The 20,129-nt window shown below is 41.1% G+C and overlaps 1 protein-coding gene across 4 annotated transcripts in view; it reads right to left on the bottom strand.

Moving 5' to 3' along the window:
* sanbr (SANT and BTB domain regulator of CSR) overlaps positions 1-20,129 on the bottom strand; it is an 808,920-nt gene that overhangs the window by 23,524 nt on the left and 765,267 nt on the right. For all 4 annotated transcript variants that reach the window (XM_072580998.1, XM_072580996.1, XM_072580997.1 and 1 more), the window contains 2 exons: positions 19,816-19,889; positions 15,423-15,514 (listed from right to left, as the gene is read on the bottom strand). In XM_072580998.1, coding sequence (XP_072437099.1) covers positions 15,423-15,514; positions 19,816-19,889 — 166 coding nt within the window. The remainder of the gene's footprint in view (positions 1-15,422; positions 15,515-19,815; positions 19,890-20,129) is intronic.

The raw sequence follows: 20,129 nt of genomic DNA, 5'->3' as shown, positions 1-20,129 counted from the left end.
GTACAGGTAAACCTAAAATTACCGTGTATGCAGATGATGTTCTTCTATTCCTCAGTAATCCTCTGATGTCCGTGCCTCGCTTAATCCAACTTATTAATACATTTAGTGCATTCTCCGGCTATAAAATTAATTTCTCAAAATCGGAGGCTATGCCAATGGGTGGCCTTGCTATGACACCCCACTTAGTGGATGGATCCCATTTTCCCTTTCATTGGTCCCTGGAGGGCTTCTTATATTTAGGCATTTTTATTACCCCAGTATTTGGTCAGTTATACAAGGCTAACTTTGTGCATTTACTGGAAAGGATAAGGCAGGACCTCCAGCGATGGGGCGCCCTTCCAACTTCCTGGTTGGGTAGAATAGCACTAATTAAAATGAATGTCCTGCCCCGTCTCCTATACCCTATGAGAATGCTTCCGGTGATGCTGCCGAGACTGGCACTATGTATATTATATGGCTGGTTGGGTTCCTTTATCTGGAATCATAGACGGCCCCTCATTAAGCTGAAGAAGCTACAGCTTCCACAGGCAAGGGGAGGATTGGACTTCCCAGATTTTAGGAAATATCAGTTAAGTTCCTTATTAAGTTACATAGTTTGATCTACAATCAATCTGGCTGGACATCGAGGCTTCTCAAGTAAAATGCCCACTTATTAACATTTTATTTTCAGACAAGAGGGAAATCATTACGGATCACTGTAAAAACTCTATAATACTAAATACAATTAAAGCTTGGAATATAATGCGGCAAAATGAGGCAACTCACATAAAGCATCCCCCTATGCGCCGATAGTGGGAGCATGGGGATTCCAAACGGGGTTTACAGACGCCACTTTTAAACTCTGGAGATCCAGGGGTATCTCATGTCTAGGGGACCTATTTAAAGATGGGGTCTTGATGTCTTTTGAACAGCTGCGTCAGAAATTCGGATTACCTAATGGAGACCTCTATCGATACTTCCAAATTCGAGACTATATACAGAAGAAGACTACGTTATTAGATAGTCTTTATAGATCAGATAGAGAATGTAGAGTACTACGACCAATGGGGGTATCCTCCATCAGTACTATTTATCATTTACTACATGATGAAGTACCGGGAGATATGGACAATCTGCTTAAAACATGGGATCAGGAATTGGGACTAGAAATCTCTATAGAAACGTGGAATTACATTTGGGAAAATGCCAGAAGAATCACCATCTGTAACAGAACTCAGGCTATCCAGCTGAAGATACTTCATAGGGCCCATATAGCACCGGATCGATTGGCAAAATTTAAGGCAGGGGCATCTCCAATGTGTCCCAAATGTAAAATAGAGGTGGGCACTCTTGTACGTTGTCTATGGACCTGTCATAAGATCCGTAGATACTGGACTAAAGTAGCAAGTGCCCTGACAGAAATTTTAGGAATGGAAATTAAAGTGGACCCCGTATCTCTCCTTTTGGGCTTTTCGAACTTATCCTCCCTGGACATGCACAGGAAGAGACTATTTTCTATTCTCTCTTTCTGTGCAAGGAAAAATATTTTGGTAAACTGGGTGGCTGAGGGCCCCCCGGACTTCCAAATTGGCACAGATTCATTATGGATTTTGAGTGGGAACAGCGGCCGAGTAAAAGCGAACCCGGGAGACTACAGCTAAGGTAAGACAGTTTTGTTTTAAAATTACTTACCTGTAGCGGGCAGCGGTGTTTTTTTTTCTCTCTCTCTTCACAGAAAGAGCGGGAGCAGCAGAGGAAGTGACGGCAAGCAGAGGGGCAGCCGGGAAGGAGAACAGTGAGTATAAATACTCACCCTTTAACACCAACTGTCATTTGAGTGGGAGCAGCGGCGTGAGCTGGGCGGAAGTGAGGTTGGAGCGCAGAGCTGGTCGGGAAGGTAAGTGATTAGTATTTGAGTGGGTGTGTTCTAGACCCCAGGTAAGTGACTCAGTGTTATTGACTCAGTGTTCTTGTTTTTGGAGACAAAGTGTACAGTCATGGCAGCGCAGGCGGTGGAATGTTCCTCCTGCAGGATGTTTGAGGTAGGGGTGACCACCGATACTCCTGCCGACTTCGTCTGCAGGAAATGCAGTCAGATCCTGCTCCTCACCGAACGAGTTAGGGAACTGGAACCGGAGTTGGATGAGCTGAGGATTATTTGAGAAGCTACAGGGACATAGTTACGCCGGAGAACAGAGGTAGCTGGGTAACAGTTAGAGGTGGGAAGGGGAAGAAGCAGGCAGTGCAGGGTTCCCCTGTGGTCGTTCCCCTAAATAATAAGTATACAGCTTTGGAAACTGTTGGGGGGGACAGCCTTGCAGGTGTAAACTGCAGTGAAGGGGTCTGTGGCGTGAGGTCTGACTCTGAGACTCAGAAGGGAAAGGGGGAGAGGAGGAGAGAGCTAGTTAGAGGGATGGACAGGCGGTTCTGTGGACATGGGCGAGACTCTCGGATGGTTTGTTGCCTCCCGGGTGCCAGGGACCGAGACGTCTTGGACCGTGTCTTCAGAATCCTTAAAGGGAAGGGTGTGCAGCCAGAAGTCGTGGTACACATTGGCACCAACGACATAGGTAGGAAGAGGGGTGGGGAGGTCATTCAAGAGCTCAGGGAGTTAGGCTGGAAGCTAAAAGCTAGGACAGACAGAGTCGTCATCTCTGGGTTGTTGCTGGTGCCATGTGACAGTGAGGCAAAGAATAGGGAGAGAGTGCAGTTCAACACGTGGCTGCAAGGATGGTGTAGGAGGGAGGGCTTCAGGTATTTGGATAATTGGACTGCATTCTGGGGAAGGTGGGACCTGTACAAACAGGACAGGTTGCACCTGAACCAGAAGGGCACCAATATCCTGGGGGGTAGGTTTGCTAGCACTCTTTGGGGGGGTTTAAACTAATTTGGCAGGGGGATGGGATCCGGACTTGTAGTCCAGCAAGTAAGCTAGCTGTGTGTCAGGATGTCCAAGACTGTAGGGAGGCTGTGGAGAAGGTAGCACTGTCAGGAAATACTTGCGGACACAGAGATGGGCTCAAGTGCGTATACTTCAACGCAAGGAGTATCAGAAATAAGGTGGGTGAACTTAAGGCGTGGATCGGTACCTGGGACTACGATGTTGTGGCCATCACGGAAACATGGATAGATGAGGGACAGGAATGGCTGTTGGAGGTTCCTGGTTACAGATGTTTCAGTAAGATTAGGGAGGGTGGTAAAAAAGGAGGGGGGGTGGCATTGCTAATTAGAAATGGTATAACGGCTGCAGAAAGGAAGTTCGAGGGGGATCTGCCTCTGGAGGTAGTATGGGCTGAAGTCAGAAATAGGAAAGGTGCAGTCACCTTGTTGGGTGTTTACTATAGGCCCCCCAATAGCAGCAGAGATGTGGAGAAACAGATTGGGAAACAGATTTTGGAAAGGTGCAGAAGCCACAGGGTCATAGTCATGGGCGACTTCAACTTCCCAAATATTGATTGGAAGCTCTTTAGATCAAGTAGATTGGATGGGGCGGTGTTTGTGCAGTGTGTCCAGGAAGCTTTTCTAACTCAGTATGTAGATTGTCCAACCAGAGGGGAGGCCATATTGGATTTGGTACTCGGTAATGAACCGGGACAAGTGATGGGCTTGTTCGTGGGTGAACATTTTGGTGATGGTGACCACAATTCTGTGACTTTCACCTTGGTTATGGAGAGAGATAGGTGCGCACAACAAGGTAGATTTTACAATTGGGGTAAGGGAAATTACGATGCTGTAAGATAGGATTTGAGGAGCATAAGTTGGGAGCATAGGCTGTCAGGGAAGGATGTGGTGGAAATGTGGAACTTTTTCAAGGAGCATATACGACGTGTCCTTGATATGTATGTACCTATCAGGCAGGAAAGAAATGGTCGTGTGAGGGAGCCTTGGTTGACGAGGGAGGTTGAATGTCTAGTAAAGAGGAAGAAGGAGGCTTACATAAGATTGAGGAAACAGGGTTCAGACAGAGCAGTGGAGGGATACAGGATAGCCAGAGGGACCTGAAGAAAGGGATTAGGAGAGCTAAGAGAGGGCATGAAAAATCCTTGGTGGATAGGATCAAGGATAACCCCAAGGCATTTTATGCGTATGTGAGAAACCTGAGAATGACGAGAACGAGGGTAGGTCCGATCAAGGACAGTAGTGGGAGATTGTGCATTGAGTCGGAAGAGATAGGAGAGGTCTTGAACAAGTACTTCTCTTCAGTATTTACGAACGAGAGGGACCGTATTGTTGAAGAGGAGAGTGTGAAACGGACTGGTAAGCTAGAAGAGATACTTGTTAGGAAGGAAGATGTGTTGGACATTTTGAACAACTTGAGGATAAACAAGTCCCCCGGGCCTGACGGGATATATCCTAGGATTATGTGGGAAGCAAGAGAGGAAATTGCAGTACCGTTGGCAATGATCTTCTCGTCTTCACTGTCAACGGGGGTGGTACCAGGGGACTGGAGAGTAGCGAATTTTGTGCCCCTGTTCAAAAAAGGGAATAGGGATAACCCTGGGAATTACAGGCCAGTTAGTCTTACTTCTGTGGTAGGCAAAGTAATGGAAAGGGTACTGAGGGATAGGATTTATGAGTATCTGGAAAGATACTGCTTGATTAGGGACAGCCAGCACGGATTTGTGAAGGGTAGGTCTTGCCTTACAAGTCTTATTGAATTCTTCGAGGAGGTGACCAAGCATGTGGATGAGGGTAGAGCAGTGGATGTAGTGTACATGGATTTTAGTTAGGCATTTGATAAGGTTCCCCATGGCAGGCTTATGCGGAAAGTCAGGAGGCATGGGATAGAGGGAAATTTGGCCAATTGGATAGAAAACTGGCTAACCGGTCGAAGTCAGAGAGTGGTGGTAGATGGTAAATATTCAGCCTGGAGCCCAGTTACAAGTGGAGTTCCGCAGGGATCAGTTCTGGGTCCTCTGCTGTTTGTAATTTTTATTAATGACTTGGATGAGGGAGTCGAAGGGTGGGTCAGTAAATTTGCAGATGATACGAAGATAGGTGGAGTTGTGGACAGTGAGGAGGGCATTTGTCGTTTGCAAAGGGACTTAAATATTATGCAGAACTGGGCTGAGGAGTGGCAGATGGAGTTCAACCCTGTCAAGTGTGAGGTTGTCCATTTTGGAAGAACAAATAAGAATGCGGAATACAGAGTTAATGGTCGGGTTCTTAGTGAGGTGGAGGAACAGAGGGATCTTGGGGTCTATGTACATAGATCTTTGAAAGTTGCCACTCAGGTGGATAGAGTTTGTAAGAAGGCCTATGGTGTATTATCGTTCATTAGCAGAGGGATTGAATTCAAGAGTCGTGAAGTGATGTTGCAGCTGTACAGGACTTTGGTTAGGCCACATTTGGAGTACTGTGTGCAGTTCTGGTCGCCTCACTTTAGGAAAGATGTGGAAGCTTTGGAGAGGGTGCAGAGAAGATTTACTAGGATGTTGCCTGGAATGGAGAATAGGTCGTACGAGGATAGGTTGAGAGTTCTCGGCCTTTTCTCGTTGGAACGGCGAAGGATGAGGGGTGACTTGATAGAGGTTTATAAGATGATCAGAGGAATAGATAGAGTAGACAGTCAGAAACTTTTTCCCCGGGTACAACAGAGTGTTACAAGGGGACATAAATTTAAGGTGAAGGGTGGAAGGTATAGGGGAGATGTCAGGGGTGGGTTCTTTACCCAGAGAGTGGTGGGGGCATGGAATGCGCTGCCCGTGGGAGTGGTAGAGTCAGAATCATTGGCGACCTTTAAGCGGCATTTGGATAGGTACATGGATGGGTGCTTAATCTAGGATAGAAGTTCGGCACAACATCGTGGGCCGAAGGGCCTGTTCTGTGGTGTATTGTTCTATGTTCTATGGAATGTATTCCCCTTGACTTCCTTACAAATATGGTGCACCGAAAGACCGAATTATTTTATAAAATATGGCAGCCCTTCTTGAATTATATGAATACAGATATTTCGGCTATCCTAACAAGGACTTTTATTTAATTGAGATTACGAACCTGGCTGGCCCTTGGGAGAGGAATCCCGCACGAATTCGGGTTTTGTTACATTTGATGTTAACACATTCTGAGCATGTATCTCACTACCCAATTTCTATGTTAGCCATTGTTTTTTTTCTCTTTCTCTTATTTGAATAATGTAAGAGACTTAAATATACACTCCGGTTAGCTGTAGGTTAGATTAGTAGTTAGTTGAGTTTTGTTTATTTTTCTCGGTATTTTTCTTTTGTTAAATTTTGGTTATTATATATTTAAGATTTAATTGCATATCAATGTTTGTACTTGAGAGTTTTGTTTATTTTTATAAACTCGTAAAAATGTTAAATTTCTAATAAAAATATCTATAAAAAAAAAAGAAAAGACATGCAAAAACGGTTTAGTCAATCAACACCAAGTCAGTTTGGATCATAAAGACCATCAGGTTCTGTTAATACCTGCCAAAACAGATAACAATCCTTGGATTATCTTCCTGAAGAAGGGCTGATGCCCGAAACATCGATTTTCCTGTTCCTTGGATGCTGCCTGACCTGCTGCGCTCTTCCAGCAACACATTTTCAGCTCTTATCTTCCTTATAACCCTGGCTTCTCCAAGACTGCAAACCATCTGCCCTGTCTCATTTATCCTTGCCTCCAAACTAGCGTAATGACACCACGGGTTTCTTTAGCACCAACATTCAATCCATTCGTTTATTTGCCTTTCCTACTTACCCCTCTTCCCCTCGGCCATGAAGGACTTGAAACTGTAGAGTCCCGTGGGTTCCATTCCTGGCAAGGATATGCATTGTGAACATCAAAAGCACTAAGTGCTATTGATGCAACTCAGCATGGAACATGTTCCATCAAGAAAAATTTATTTCTACTGCATTTTCTACAGTTTTCAATTTAAATTGTTTTGCCCTGGGTTCTATGCTTGGCATGAAATGTATATTTTAAATATGAAGACTGTTACAAACATGCTGAAGCATGGTAAAAGTGGAATATTATATGGAGAAATGTTTCATGTTATTGCACTCTAATTTTCAAGTCAATGCTTTTACAAATTTTATGAATGGAGTATATTTTTGGGAAAAGAATCAGGCCAAGTTTCCTGTATACATTTCCTTCTGCTCTACCCTGAACTTGTTTTTTTTATGATTTATTTTCCATCTCCTATGACCATATTTCTTTTCCATCTCTGAGTTCACCTTGTCCAATAGATTTACTTCCTGTTCTTTGCACTCTATTCCCACTAAAATTGCTGACGATCCAAATTCTTTTTGGGATTCTAATGTTACTTGATACTTTTAATGGTACTTACTCCACAAGCACCGTCCTCATCTTCTTCAAATCTGTTTTCATCATCTCTTTCCAAAATCCTTGAATATATTTTCATTCTGAAAATGATGCTCATTTTCCCCAGAACTCGATGCTTGGATTTCTCTGCCCCAGTTCAAAAATGCCCCATTTCATAGGCACAAATGATGTGCTAAGTGTCTATATAAAACAAAAGATAAATTCTCTCTTTGTCCTTCATAACCTGTCACCTTTAAGAAACATCTTCCACTTGAGAACACTTTCCACCTCTAAGGCCAGAGAAAGGGTCACCAGACACAAAACGTTTGTTCTGATTTCTTTTCACATATGGTGCCAGACCTGCTGAACTTTTCCAGCAACTTCTGTGTGTGTTGAAGGCCTCTTCATCATTGTTCAGCTGGCGGGGGAGGGGGGGAGGGGCGAATGCAGAGTTCTGTTTTTTTCTTAGCTATCTACTCATAATAGCTTTTCTTCCTTTTGATGCCTCTGATTTACCCAAGGATTTATATTTGGCTCCCTGCTAATTCTCATTTCTATATTGACTCTCAGTGAAATCAGCCAAAAACATGTGAGATATTACAAGTACACTGGCAATACCTGCCACTACCTCACCAACATTTATCTCAACCGCTTCACTGTCTCGAAGTTGTCAAAATGCTTTTCCAACATCTAATAGCGTATAAGCAGACATTTTCACCAGCTAAATACTAAGAAAACTGAAACCATTATTGTCCATTCACTCCACAAACATTGCTTAGCCAGAAACTCTATCCTCTTTTGCAGCAACCATTTGAGGCTATATCAATTGTTCATAAGTTGACTTCAAGTTGAATTTACAAACATATATCTGTACCCTCACTATGAATCGTACATTGCTCAACCCTACCCCTGCCTTGTTGAAACCTTCATCCAAACTTTATTCCATCTCCAGACTTGACTATTTCTGGCCATCCTCTTTTATCCTACCCTCTGTAAACTTGAGAAATCAAGAAGTGTACCACTTATGTCCTAGCTTAAATTAAGTCCAGCTCACTGATCATCCTTGTTCCTTCGGCTAAGCAATAAGTTTTAATTATTTACAAATTGCTTTATAGCATTTTCTTCTCATTGAAACATACAGGCTTCTGATGGTGCTTAACAAAGTAGATGCTGAGAGGATTTTTCTTCTCGTGGGGAGTCTAGAATTAGGGAGGATAACTTAAATAGAAGGGGTTTCCCATTTAAGATTGAAATTAAGAGAAACTCCTTCTCTCAGAAGGTCATTAGCCTTTGGAATTCTCTTTCCACAGAGTTGTGGGTGTTGGGTCATTGAAAATATTCAAAGTTGAGTTGGTTAGATTTTTGATCCACAAAGCAGTTGAGGATTAGGGAACAATCAAGAATGTGGAGGTAAGGTCACTCTCGAGACAGCCCAGATGTCACTGAATGATAAAACAGGTTCAATGGGCCAAATAGCCTACCCTTGCTACATCTTTGGAAGTCCCCGTTAGTCTAACCTTGTCTCGGCCCATAACCCCAAGATATCTACATTCAATCACGCAAAACAATGTCAGTTTCCTTGAAAAAAAGTACAGTACGTAATGAATTAATTAGGTAAATAAAACTACAAAAGATTTTAATAGAATGGATGGACAAAGAAGGTTTCCACTTGTGGGGAAAAGTATAACTCTCCATAATTATGAGAAAGTGCCTCGAAAAACTATAGAGAATTAATCCGAAATGTCTTTACTCAAGAATTGTGCAACTTGCGACAAACAGAGTGTTTGAAACAAATAATCTGAATGCATTTAAAAGGAAGCCAGACACGCTTATGAGGGAGAAGAGAATACAGATCTATGATAGATTTAGATTAGGAAAAGCAGGAGGGGGTCAAATAACGCATAAAGAAACTAACAAAAGATAAATTGGTCATCCACGCTTAAAATTTATTGCAATCCTGATGATGCTGTTGAGAAGATACAAAACCTGATCGTGGACTAATGTGACATTGTGAAAATATCTGTATGCTTAGAAATTAAGGAAACAGTTTGTTAAATGGCACCTGTCACCTATAAAAATAGTGCAAGATGATTACAAAGAACAATGGGTGGAGTTTTTCCATACTCAATGTTTAGTTAAATGAGATTTATGGCACTTTATCCACTATGGCTCAGAACAGCTTTTCTCATGTAATCTTCTTAATTATGCAATCAGATCTGATGGCACCCTTTGTGTAGAATTGTGTGGCAGGAGAGGTGGAGATGCTTGCTTCCAATATTTACACCACACCATTGTATTTAAAGCCCAGCTGCAGATAACCCTTCAAATAAACTAGGAACTGCTCCTCACACTGTGGCATTTGACCATTATCAGTGAGGAAATGGCCCAAGAAGGTGAGTTAACTTCTTGTTTTGTAAACTGGGACCTGGAGGCATGTGAGGACAGCCATCATTTTTTCCGCAGACTATAAAAAGAGGCCATGCCATCAGACATAATCAGCCTGGACACAGATAGTGGCCTAGGTTAATGCTGTGCCTAAGATTAGACAGAATGCACAGCAGATCAGGAAAAAGGTGAATGATCACATGTACCCTGCAAAGTCCAGCACTCACTTAAATTCTGCTACTGCAACTGCACCTCAAGGTTGATGGACTGCAACTCTCGTGTAATTTTTAAGGTAGGAAACCTACTGTACCTACTGGCCTGGTCTTAATACAATTCCAAACTGTTGTAATCCCAGCTTTTGTTCCTACTCAACATGTCAGAACCAAGAATAAAATCTGGTGAGAGAAATCATATTTTGCTCTTTTTAAGGTTTAATATGGTCGTCTTCTACTTAAACATAAGCATGCCAGATTGCAGATTTGGTTTCAACATTAAAAAAAATCTTATAAAAGAAAAATAAAACATACCAAAACAAGCCAAACAATATACACAATATTGCTTGAAAGATTTCAATTTACACAGCAATGCAAACTTTTATCTATTCCACAGCACTGCCACTTTACAGATAAACAAAACAGCAGAAAAGTTTTATTTTCCTATCCAACGTGTAGATTTGACTTTACTATTTTCTCAGTTCTTGTCCTGTGATCTGCAAAGCTTTTCCTGAGACATTTTCAACTTTGAGTAACCAATGCAGATTTTAAAGCAAGCACTCCTGGTTTCAACTACACTGTTTCACAAATTACACTCTTTCAAATTACCTACTTCCTTAACCACTTTAAAAAGTTGACTACCTTTTTATAGAAGAGCATCTCCGTGCATCTAACTTAAAATTGATCCAAAAGCTTTCCAATTTTCAAAGCCAAATTAAATCTTTGAGGATTCTAAATCCAAAAGTAAGCTAATGTCTTTCAAAGCTTTTGCGCCCCTGTCATAAATCCCCACAATATAAACAAACTTTCATTAACATTCCAGAAAGACTTAAGTCATCTGTTTTCTGGCACATACTGGTTTAAAATCATGGCTCTGGACAGACTACTCTAGTTAATTATTGAATGCCTTCACACAAACAGACTTAAACCTCTATGCCACTGGTTTAAAATCCAAACTACAAAACATAAATAAATTTATAATTCTCACACCTGTCATCACAACAATCTGGTTGATTCTTAACTGCTCTCTGAACAATCAGGAATGGGCAATAAATGATGGCAAAGCAAATGTGGCCCGCTTCCCATGAACAAATAAAAAGAGCTCACTATAGTATGCATCATGTTCACTCAATGGTTCTCACCCACCTTATACTCCCAACTACTACTAACCCATCCTGCCATCTGTGCTCCAACACACTTACTGGGGTCCACCTTACCAGCTACCCCCCCCCCCCCCCCACCAATCCTGCATTATCACTAACTGTTCTTTCATCAACTTCCACTATATTCAAATCCTCCCATTGTCTCATTGTCGGAAGAAATGGCCCATAACTGGGCCAAGAGGTTGAGAACTAGCAAGGGGCAAGCAGCCATTAGGCCCTTCACCCCAGCTGAGGAGAAAACAGTGGACTTGGTTGGACAGCAGCATGATTGTTCATGTGGGGATGGTGAGACCTCAATGGCTGCTCAATCCAGCAAGGTTCATGCTGCTCTCTCATTAATGTTAATGCTCGTTTGTTCTTAATCTACACAAGCATTTATGCCTTTTAAATAGGGCAAAGCATGGTTTCATCAAGGGGAGGTCATAGCTGACAAATCAGCTAGAATTCTTTGAGGAAGTAACAAGCAGGTTAGACCAAGGAGAGCCAATGGTTGTTATCTTCTTGGACTTCAAGAAGGCCTTTGAGAAGGTGCCGCACAGGAGGCAGCTGTGTATGAAAAGGACACATGGTGTTAGAGGCAAAGTGCAAGCATGGATTGAAGATTGGCTGCCAGGCAGAAAGCAGAGAGTAGGGATAAAAGCGTCTTTCTCAGGAAGGCAGCTGGTGACAAGTGGTGTTCTGCAAGTGTCAGCGTTCAGAGCACAACGTTTCACTTTATACATTAACGATTTAGATGAAGTAACTGAGGGTATTCTGGCTAAGTTTGCAGATGACACAAAGATAGGTAGAGGGACAGGTAGTACTGAGGAGGCGGGGAGGCTGCAGAAGGATGTGGACAGGTTAGGAGAGTGGGTAAAGAAGTGGCAAGTGGAGTACAACGTGGGAAAGTGCGAGGTCATGCACTTTGATAAACAGAAGCATAGACGATTTTCTAAATGGGGAGAAAATTCAGAAGTCTGAAGTGCAAAGAGACTTGAACGTTCTAGTCCAGGATTCTCTCAAGGCAAGCTTGCAGGTTTAATTAGGAGTTAGGAAAGCAAATGCAATGTTGGCATTTATTTTGAGAGAACTTGAACTTGTACTTCTGAAGCTTTATAAGGCCCTGGTCAGACTACATTTAGAGTACTGTGCACAGTTTTGGGCCCCATATCACAGGCAGGATGTACTGGCCCCAGGGGCGCATTCAGAGGAGGTTCACGTGGATAGTCCCAGGAATGAAAAGCTTAACATATGAGGAACGTTTAAGGACTCTGGGACTATACTCGATGGAGCTGAAAATGTGTTGCTGGAAAAGCGCAGCAGGTCAGGCAGCAAATAAGGAACAGGAGAATCGACGTTTCGGGCATCAGCCCTTCTTCAGGATTCCTGAAGAAGGGCTGATGCCCGAAACGTCGATTCTCCTGTTCCTTGGATGCTGCCTGACCTGCTGCGCTTTTCCAGCAACACATTTTCAGCTCTGATCTCCAGCATCTGCAGTCCTCACTTTCTCCTATACTCGATGGAGTTTAGAAGGGTAGGGGGTGATCTGATTGAAAATTACAGAATACTGAATGGTCTGAACAGAGTGGATATTGGGAAGATGTTTCCATTGGTAGAACAGGCTAAGACCTGAGAAATTTCTTCAGCCGAAGAGTGGTGAATTTATGGAATTCACTGCCACAGAAGGCTGTGGAGGCTAGGTGTTTGAGTATATTTAAGATGTAGATAGATAGATTCTTGATCATTAAGGGGATTAGGGATTATAGGGAGAAAGCAGGGGAATGGGATTTAGAAACATAGCCATGATTGAATGGTGGAGCAGACTCAATGGGCTGAATGGCCTCATTTCTGCTCCTATGTCTTATGGTCATTTACACAACCACTTCCTTCTCCTTTCTTCTTCAGATTCTCAGTGTCTAGCAAACCCCTAAAAAGCAGAGGCCTACACCTGAGACTCTCAATATCACCTCCAATTCTGAGGGGGAAGCCACTGAAGCCTTAGAGGATACTCCAATGTTTTCACCTGCCCTCTCCACCAGCTCATTAATTTTCACCTCATGGGAACTCTTACCCACGTTACATTTGGGCAACCAATTTGATGATCACTCCACAGGCATGTTTCTGCAGCTGGTCAAGGAAGAAATGCCTTATGTCTCTTCAATTGAGAGGATTGCTGGAGATATCTAGGCACCTGTACATCGTGCCCATGCAGAGGACAATCCCATGGTCTTGGTCATTGATGACTGCATCAAAGTGCACAGCAGTACAGGAGCAGAAAACAGCTTTTTCGGAGTCAGTTGGTAAGCTTGATCAAAGAATGAAGGAGTCTGTCAATCTTATCTGTATTGTGCTGACTCCAGTATGCTTGCATCTAGTAATTTGTTTGGAGTGGTTCACACAGCCAGGGAAAGCTAAGTCTAGTACATACTGTCTGCTGGACACATGCCCAGTCCTGCACTCCACGGCTGTAGCAATTGGTGCTCAGCTTTGATGGTAAGGCAGAGGAGGGATGAGAAACTTCAACCCCACTCCATTGCACTTTTCCCTCACAGAGAAAGGGTGATGCCAACAGGCATTAATTGGTGGAGGGCTCCCTAAAGATTTGCCTGAGGACACTTCGACAAATGCGTGGCCTCTCCCATCTAACCTGTGTATTATGCTGAAGCCTCCAAAAATCCAGCTGAGGAGGGTGAGCTTACATATGGGTAAGACACTTGCAGCAGGCATCAATTCTCTATACCCAATCAGTCCCAAGGATAACCACCTCAATCATCCATGTCAAGAGGGCCAACTACAAGGCATGCTCCCTCCACCCCAGTTGCAGAATTTGGAGAGTTAACTGCGCTTAACTTCCCTGTTGTAGAAATGATGTTGTTAAACTTGAAAGGGTGTAGAAAAGAATAACAAGGATGCTGCCAGGATTGGTGAGTTTGAGCTATAGGGAGAGGCTGAATTCCATGGAGAATCTGAAGCTGAGGGGTGACCTTATAGAAGTTTATAAAAACATGGGGGGCATGGATAGGGTGAATAGCCAAGATCTTTTTTCCCAGGGTAGGGGAGCCCAAAACTAGAAAGTATAGGTTTAAGCTGAGAGGGGAAACACTTAAAGAGACCTAAGGACCAAATTTTCACACAACGGGTGGTGCATGGAACAAGCTGCCAGAGGAAGTGATGGAGGCTGGTACAACTATAGTATTTAAAAGGCATCTGAATGGGTACATGAATAGGAAGGGTTGAGAGGAATATGAACCAAATGCTGGTAAACAGGACTAGATCAGTTTAGGATATCTGGTCAGCATGGTTGAGTTCGACTGAAGAGTCTGTTCCATGCTGTACAACTTTATGATTTGATTGAAGTGTATAAGATCCTGAATACTCTTGAAAGGTGGACCTGTTTAGGATGTTTGTCTTTCTGATGAGTTCAGAAGGAGGTACGTACCATTATTTTAAATTAAGGGGTAGACCTTTTAGGATGAAGATGATGAGGTTTTTTTCATAGAATCATAGAATCCCTACAGTGTGAAAACAGGCCTTTTGGCCCAACAAGTCCACACACCCACCGAAGAGCAACCCACCAAGATCCACTCCCCCTACCCACTACTCTACATTTACTCCTTGCTAATGTACCTAGCCTACACATTCCTGAACACTATGGACAATTTAGCATGGCCAATTCACCTAACCTGGAGAAAATCTACACAGACAGGAGGAGAATGTGCAAACTCCACACGGACAGTCGCCCAAGGCAAGTGAGGCAAGTGCCAACCATTCAGCCACAGTGCTGCCCTCTCTCAGAGGATTGTGTGACTTTGTAACTCTGCCTCAGGCAGCAGTGGAAGCAGGGTCATTGAATTTTCAAAGCAGAAGTTGATTGATTCCCTTGCTTAACAAGAACCTGTGGTTATTGGGAGTAGATGGCAATGTGAAATTTGAAACTCAACAGATCAGCCATATTCTTATTAACTAATAGAGCACGCTAAAAGACCTATTACTGTTTCTTTTCATTTAGACACAGAAAGCACTGCCTCTCACAGGTTCAATGCTGTCCTGTAGGATTCTGAAGTATTTCAGGCAACTTCTCAGTAAGTATGTACTCTGAACATCGAAGGGTTACTGAGATGGAAGCATCAAAAGGGTCTGTATCAGCCACTTGAAAGCATTTCCACCAAGTGTTTAAACAGTAGATTGCAACTATTCAGTTATTTTCTCCTTCTCTTCCCACCAAAAGTACATCTTATGAATGAGGTGAGCCCATATAGAGATTGCCTCAAATCAAATTAATAGGAAATATTCCTGTCACAGGGAAACACAATGAAGTCACACTCTTCAAGGGATGTTTTCCGTAGACTTTAACAAGTAGATTAACAGATTAAACACTTCAGGTAAGAATCCAAAGTGCATTATATTGCAAAATACTGATGGAATCCCAATTTACCTCTTTTGCTTCTTTTCCCTTGGTGCGATCAATTTTTTCTCCAAACCTTAATTTTGTCAGATGTCCAATTATTTCAACCATTCTTCTTTGATCTGAAAGTTAAAAGTTGCATTAATTACAAATACATTGATACAACATTACGTTCAATAAATGCAACTGCAAACAATGACAAGAAGAGAGAATTCAAATCTAAGAGGAAATCAGCAGGTATGACCAGAGATTACAAAAATAATACAAGGACAAATCTTAATATAATAATGGAAACAAAACAGATGAATTAGTTGAACAAATTCAGATAATTGAGTATGATCTAGTGTCCGTAACTGAAATGTGGTTGCAAGATTACCTAGATTGGGACCTTAATATTGAAAGGTATGTGACACGTAGAAAGGACAGAAAGGTAGGAAAGGGTGGCTGAGTGACTCTGTTAAAAGTTATCCTAATACAATACAGAGAGACAGCCTTAATTCAAGAAACCAAAATAAAGCAGTCTAGGTGGGGATGAGGAGTGATAGAAGTTGGCCAGGTGGGGGGGGGGTCACTTGTTGGAGTTGTGGTACAGGTTCCTAACAGTAACCACATGATAGAACAGGATATCAAAGAAGAAAAAACGAGAGCTTGTCAAAAGGATACAACAATTGTCATGGGAGATTCTAACCCACATTTCGATGGAAAAATCAGATGAGGATAAAGTAGTCTTTGAATGCTTTTGGGACAATTTCTTAGATCAGTATGTCATGGCACCAACGAGATTATACTTAGGCCTGCTTTTGACAAATAAAATAGAATTAACTACTGACCTCAGTGAAAGCAGCACTGGGTAGCATGACCGTAATATGATTGCATTTTACACACAGCTTAAGGGAGGAAATGTGTGTTCAAGATGACCATTTTGAATTTAAACAAGGGCAATTATGAGGGCATGAAAACAGAACTAACAAGTATGAACTTAGCAATTTAGGTTAAGGGATAGGTCAATAGAGATGCAGTGGCAAACATTTAAGGAGATATTCTGGAAAATGCAGAATATATACATTTCAACAAATAAGAAAAATTCTATGGGAATGGACCTAGCATCAGTGGTTAACTAAAAAAGTCAAAGATAGTCTCAAACTCAAAGAAAAGACATATAATCTCCAAAGATAGATGGCAGGTTAGAGAATTGGGCAGAATACTAAAAAGAAAGCAAATTACTGAATGATTAATAAGGAGGAAAAAATTAAGAGTATAAGAGAAAGTTAGCCAGAAATATAAAACTGTTAAGAAAATTTTCTTCAGATATTTATAAAAGAAAATAGTTAACAAAGTAAGTATTGATCATATAGAAAATGAGCTTGGGGAATTAGTATTGGAGGATAAAGAGATGGAAGATGAATTGATCAGATATTTGGCATCAGTCTTCGCTGGAGAGGATACATGTAGCATCCTGGAAATAGCTATAAAATCAGGAATTGAAAGGAAGGAATTCAGAAAAATTACAATTAGCCAGGGAAAATAGTGTGCTGAGTAAATTGTTGGAACTGTGAGTTGACAAGTCCCAAGATCCTGATGGATTTCATCCTAGAGTCTTAAAATAAGTAGCCGGTGAAGTAGTTAATGAATTGGTTTTAATTTTCCAAAAATCATTTGATTCAGAGGAAGTTCCTTTAAATTAGAAAATGGCTAATGTAATTCCTTTCTTCAAAAAGGGTGGGTGGTGAAAGCAGCAAACTATAGGCCAGGTAGCTTAACATCTGTCATAAGGAATATGCTAGATGCTATTATTAAAGATGTTATAACACAGCACTTGGATATATTCAAGACAATCAGGCAAAATCAATGTCCAGTAGCCATGACTGCAAAAGTACAGAAGCTGCTGTCAGTGAATCCAACTTCTTCACAGCTATGGTCTGATAGACCAGGAATAAAATGAGTGCCCGCCAGTTCCAATCTAAAAAGGTGTTTAAAAAGTTAGGCCTGGTTTATAGTTTTTCTGCCTGTTCGTGTATCTAGCGAGTTGTGAAAAGATTTATAGCTTAGGTTTAGGTTCTGGATGTAAGTTTGCTCACTGAGCTGGAAGGTTCGTTTTCAGACATTTCATTGCCTTACTTGGTAACATCATCAGTGAGCCTCTGGTGAAGCACTGGTATTAGTGACCTGCTTTCTATTTTGTGTATCTCTTTCCTTTAATCTAATTTCTATTTCTCATTTTTTTTTCTCTCTACATCAATTAAACTGCTGTATACATTGAGGTTGGGATTATGCCTATCTCTTTGGCGATTATCTCCATCTGAAGAAAACAATATAAGAAATAGAAGCAGGAATTTAGTCTTTTGAGTGTGCTCTACTATTCAATAGTGTCCTGGCTGACATTTATCTGTGCTCCACCTTCCTGCATGTTACCCATGCCCCTCAATTCCTTTTAGATCCAAAATTCTCTGACCGTTATCTTCAATATCCTCAACTGCAGCTTTCTGGGAAAAGCTGACAGAGATTCACAACAGTGAAAAATGATTTCTTTGCCTCAATCCTCCTCTTATTTTCTACTTTAGTTTTGTATCATAAGCAACATGAATATATTATACTTACTCCTTGCAGCTAAGTCAGTAAGTAAAGATTGTAAATAGCTGACTCAAGTACAGATCCTTGCTACAGCCAGAAAACCCAAAACCTGCTCTTTGTTACTGTTTTTGATCCTTAAAACATATCACTCCATTTGTGTAACACTCTTGTTTTGTAGCTTCGAGAATCCGAATGCAGTACAATCTATCCACTGGTTCTGCTTTACCGAATTTTCACATCACAGAGGTATTAAACATTATTTCCTTTTCAAAAATCAATGTTGAATAGGCCCAATTATATATACATTTTCTGACTGAAAACAACAAATGTCGGTGATCATAAGGTGTCAAACTGCATCCATGGAGAGATAGCAAGCAAATATTTCGATTCTAGATGACTCTTCATGAGAGCTGCCAGCTTAAAACATTAGCTTGCTCTCTCGCTGTGGATGCTGCCTGACCCGCTGTGACCTCCAGCATTTGTTGTTTTCACTACAGATTCCAGCATCTGCAGTAATTTGTTCCTATCGATAATTTTCCAAGTGCTGTGTTACTATATCTCTAATAACAGATTTTCGCATTTTGCAACTACACCTGCCAAACTAGTTGCCCTTTATTTTTATTTGCTGTTTCTATTCCTGAACACAAATCCCTTGTAAATGGATGCCCTGCTGGAAAAGACTCCAGATTTGGAGGAAATCTACATTTAAAAGCTTGCCAAATGTCTGTGACAATTAATCTTTTATCACTTACATCAGAACCTAGGCCATTATAAATTGTTACTTTGTAATTTACAGGTCTTAACATCAGCTAACATACCTTCCTCTCTTTGAGCGTCCTTGTTTCCTGTTCCCCTTCTTTCTTGAATAGCAGGGTTTTCTATTTCTACATTTCAATTCACTGAGATCATTCTAGAAACTTCTTGAAAATTCTAACAGATCAAACTAATGAATTCATTATGAATGTAGCCACAATTTTTAGAACTCCAGACAGGCCATCAGCCTCAGGAGTTTTGCTGACATTTAAAAAAAAAACTCTAGTGATATTTTATTCACAAACGCTAATTTGTTTAAACTCCTCTTCTCATCACAACCTTATCTCCCCACAAATTGTGGCATGTGTTTACATCTTCGAATGTGACCAAAAATAAAAAGGGACCCATATTTACTTTTGCTAATCTCTTCAGTTTTCCACACCTATGGAAGCTTTTATAACTCATTCTTACATCCCTTGCTAATTTATTCTCATTTTCTTACTTTATTAATTTCTTAGTCAACCATTTCTGAAATCTATCTTCTTTCCAAATCTGCAATTTTCATTCTTTTCTTTGGCAATACGATAAGCCTCTTCCTTTAATCAAACACTATTCTTAATTTCTCATTAGCTGTGCCTCTCTCATGGAGTCTTTAACCCTAAGTCAATATATATTTGTGGTGTATTATGAATGATTTGACTACATTTTTGGAACTGTATACCTATGGTCATATTTTTAAAATGTAGTTTCCAAATTTAGTCAATTTGTCTCTTATGCCTTTGTAGTTGCTTTGTTCAACTTAAGACACTGATTTTGAATTTAACTAAATCACTCCACATGAATCGGATTTGTTGAAGAAGCTTGCTGTTTCAGATTTCCAACACTTGCAGTACTTTGTTTTTAGTTGCTGTTTCTGTTCCTGAACACAAATCCCTTGTAAATGGATGCCCTGCTGTATAAAACTCCAGATTGGAGGAAATCTGCATTTAAAAGCTTACCAAATGTCTGTGACAATTCATCTTTTGTCACTTACATCAGAACCTAGGCCATTATAAATTGTTACTTTGTAATTTACAGATCTTAACATCAGCTAACATACCTTCCTCTCTTTGAGCGTCCTGGTTAAATCGCATTGAGCGACTACTGTCCCACTTGCTTTTCTGAAAACATACACTAACATAAGGAGATATTGAGTTATGTCACTACATATTTCTTCCATCTTTTCATCATAAACAGATAATAAAATGTCAATTCTTCCTAAAGTTCTCAAAAGCACCTATATTTTATCATTTTTATTGAATGGTGTTCTTTAAAGATTCTTAGCAGTAATCTTGTCAATTGATTGATTTTTCCACACATTGTGATGCATACAGAACTTTGACAAATTCAGAGAAGAATATGAAAACTCATTTG

Source organism: Chiloscyllium punctatum, chromosome 11 (assembly GCF_047496795.1).
Source record: "Chiloscyllium punctatum isolate Juve2018m chromosome 11, sChiPun1.3, whole genome shotgun sequence".
In the NCBI taxonomy this organism is placed as follows: Eukaryota; Metazoa; Chordata; class Chondrichthyes; order Orectolobiformes; family Hemiscylliidae; genus Chiloscyllium; species Chiloscyllium punctatum.
The sequence above is the reverse complement of the archived record's forward strand: the minus strand, read 5'-3'. Positions and strand labels throughout refer to the sequence as shown.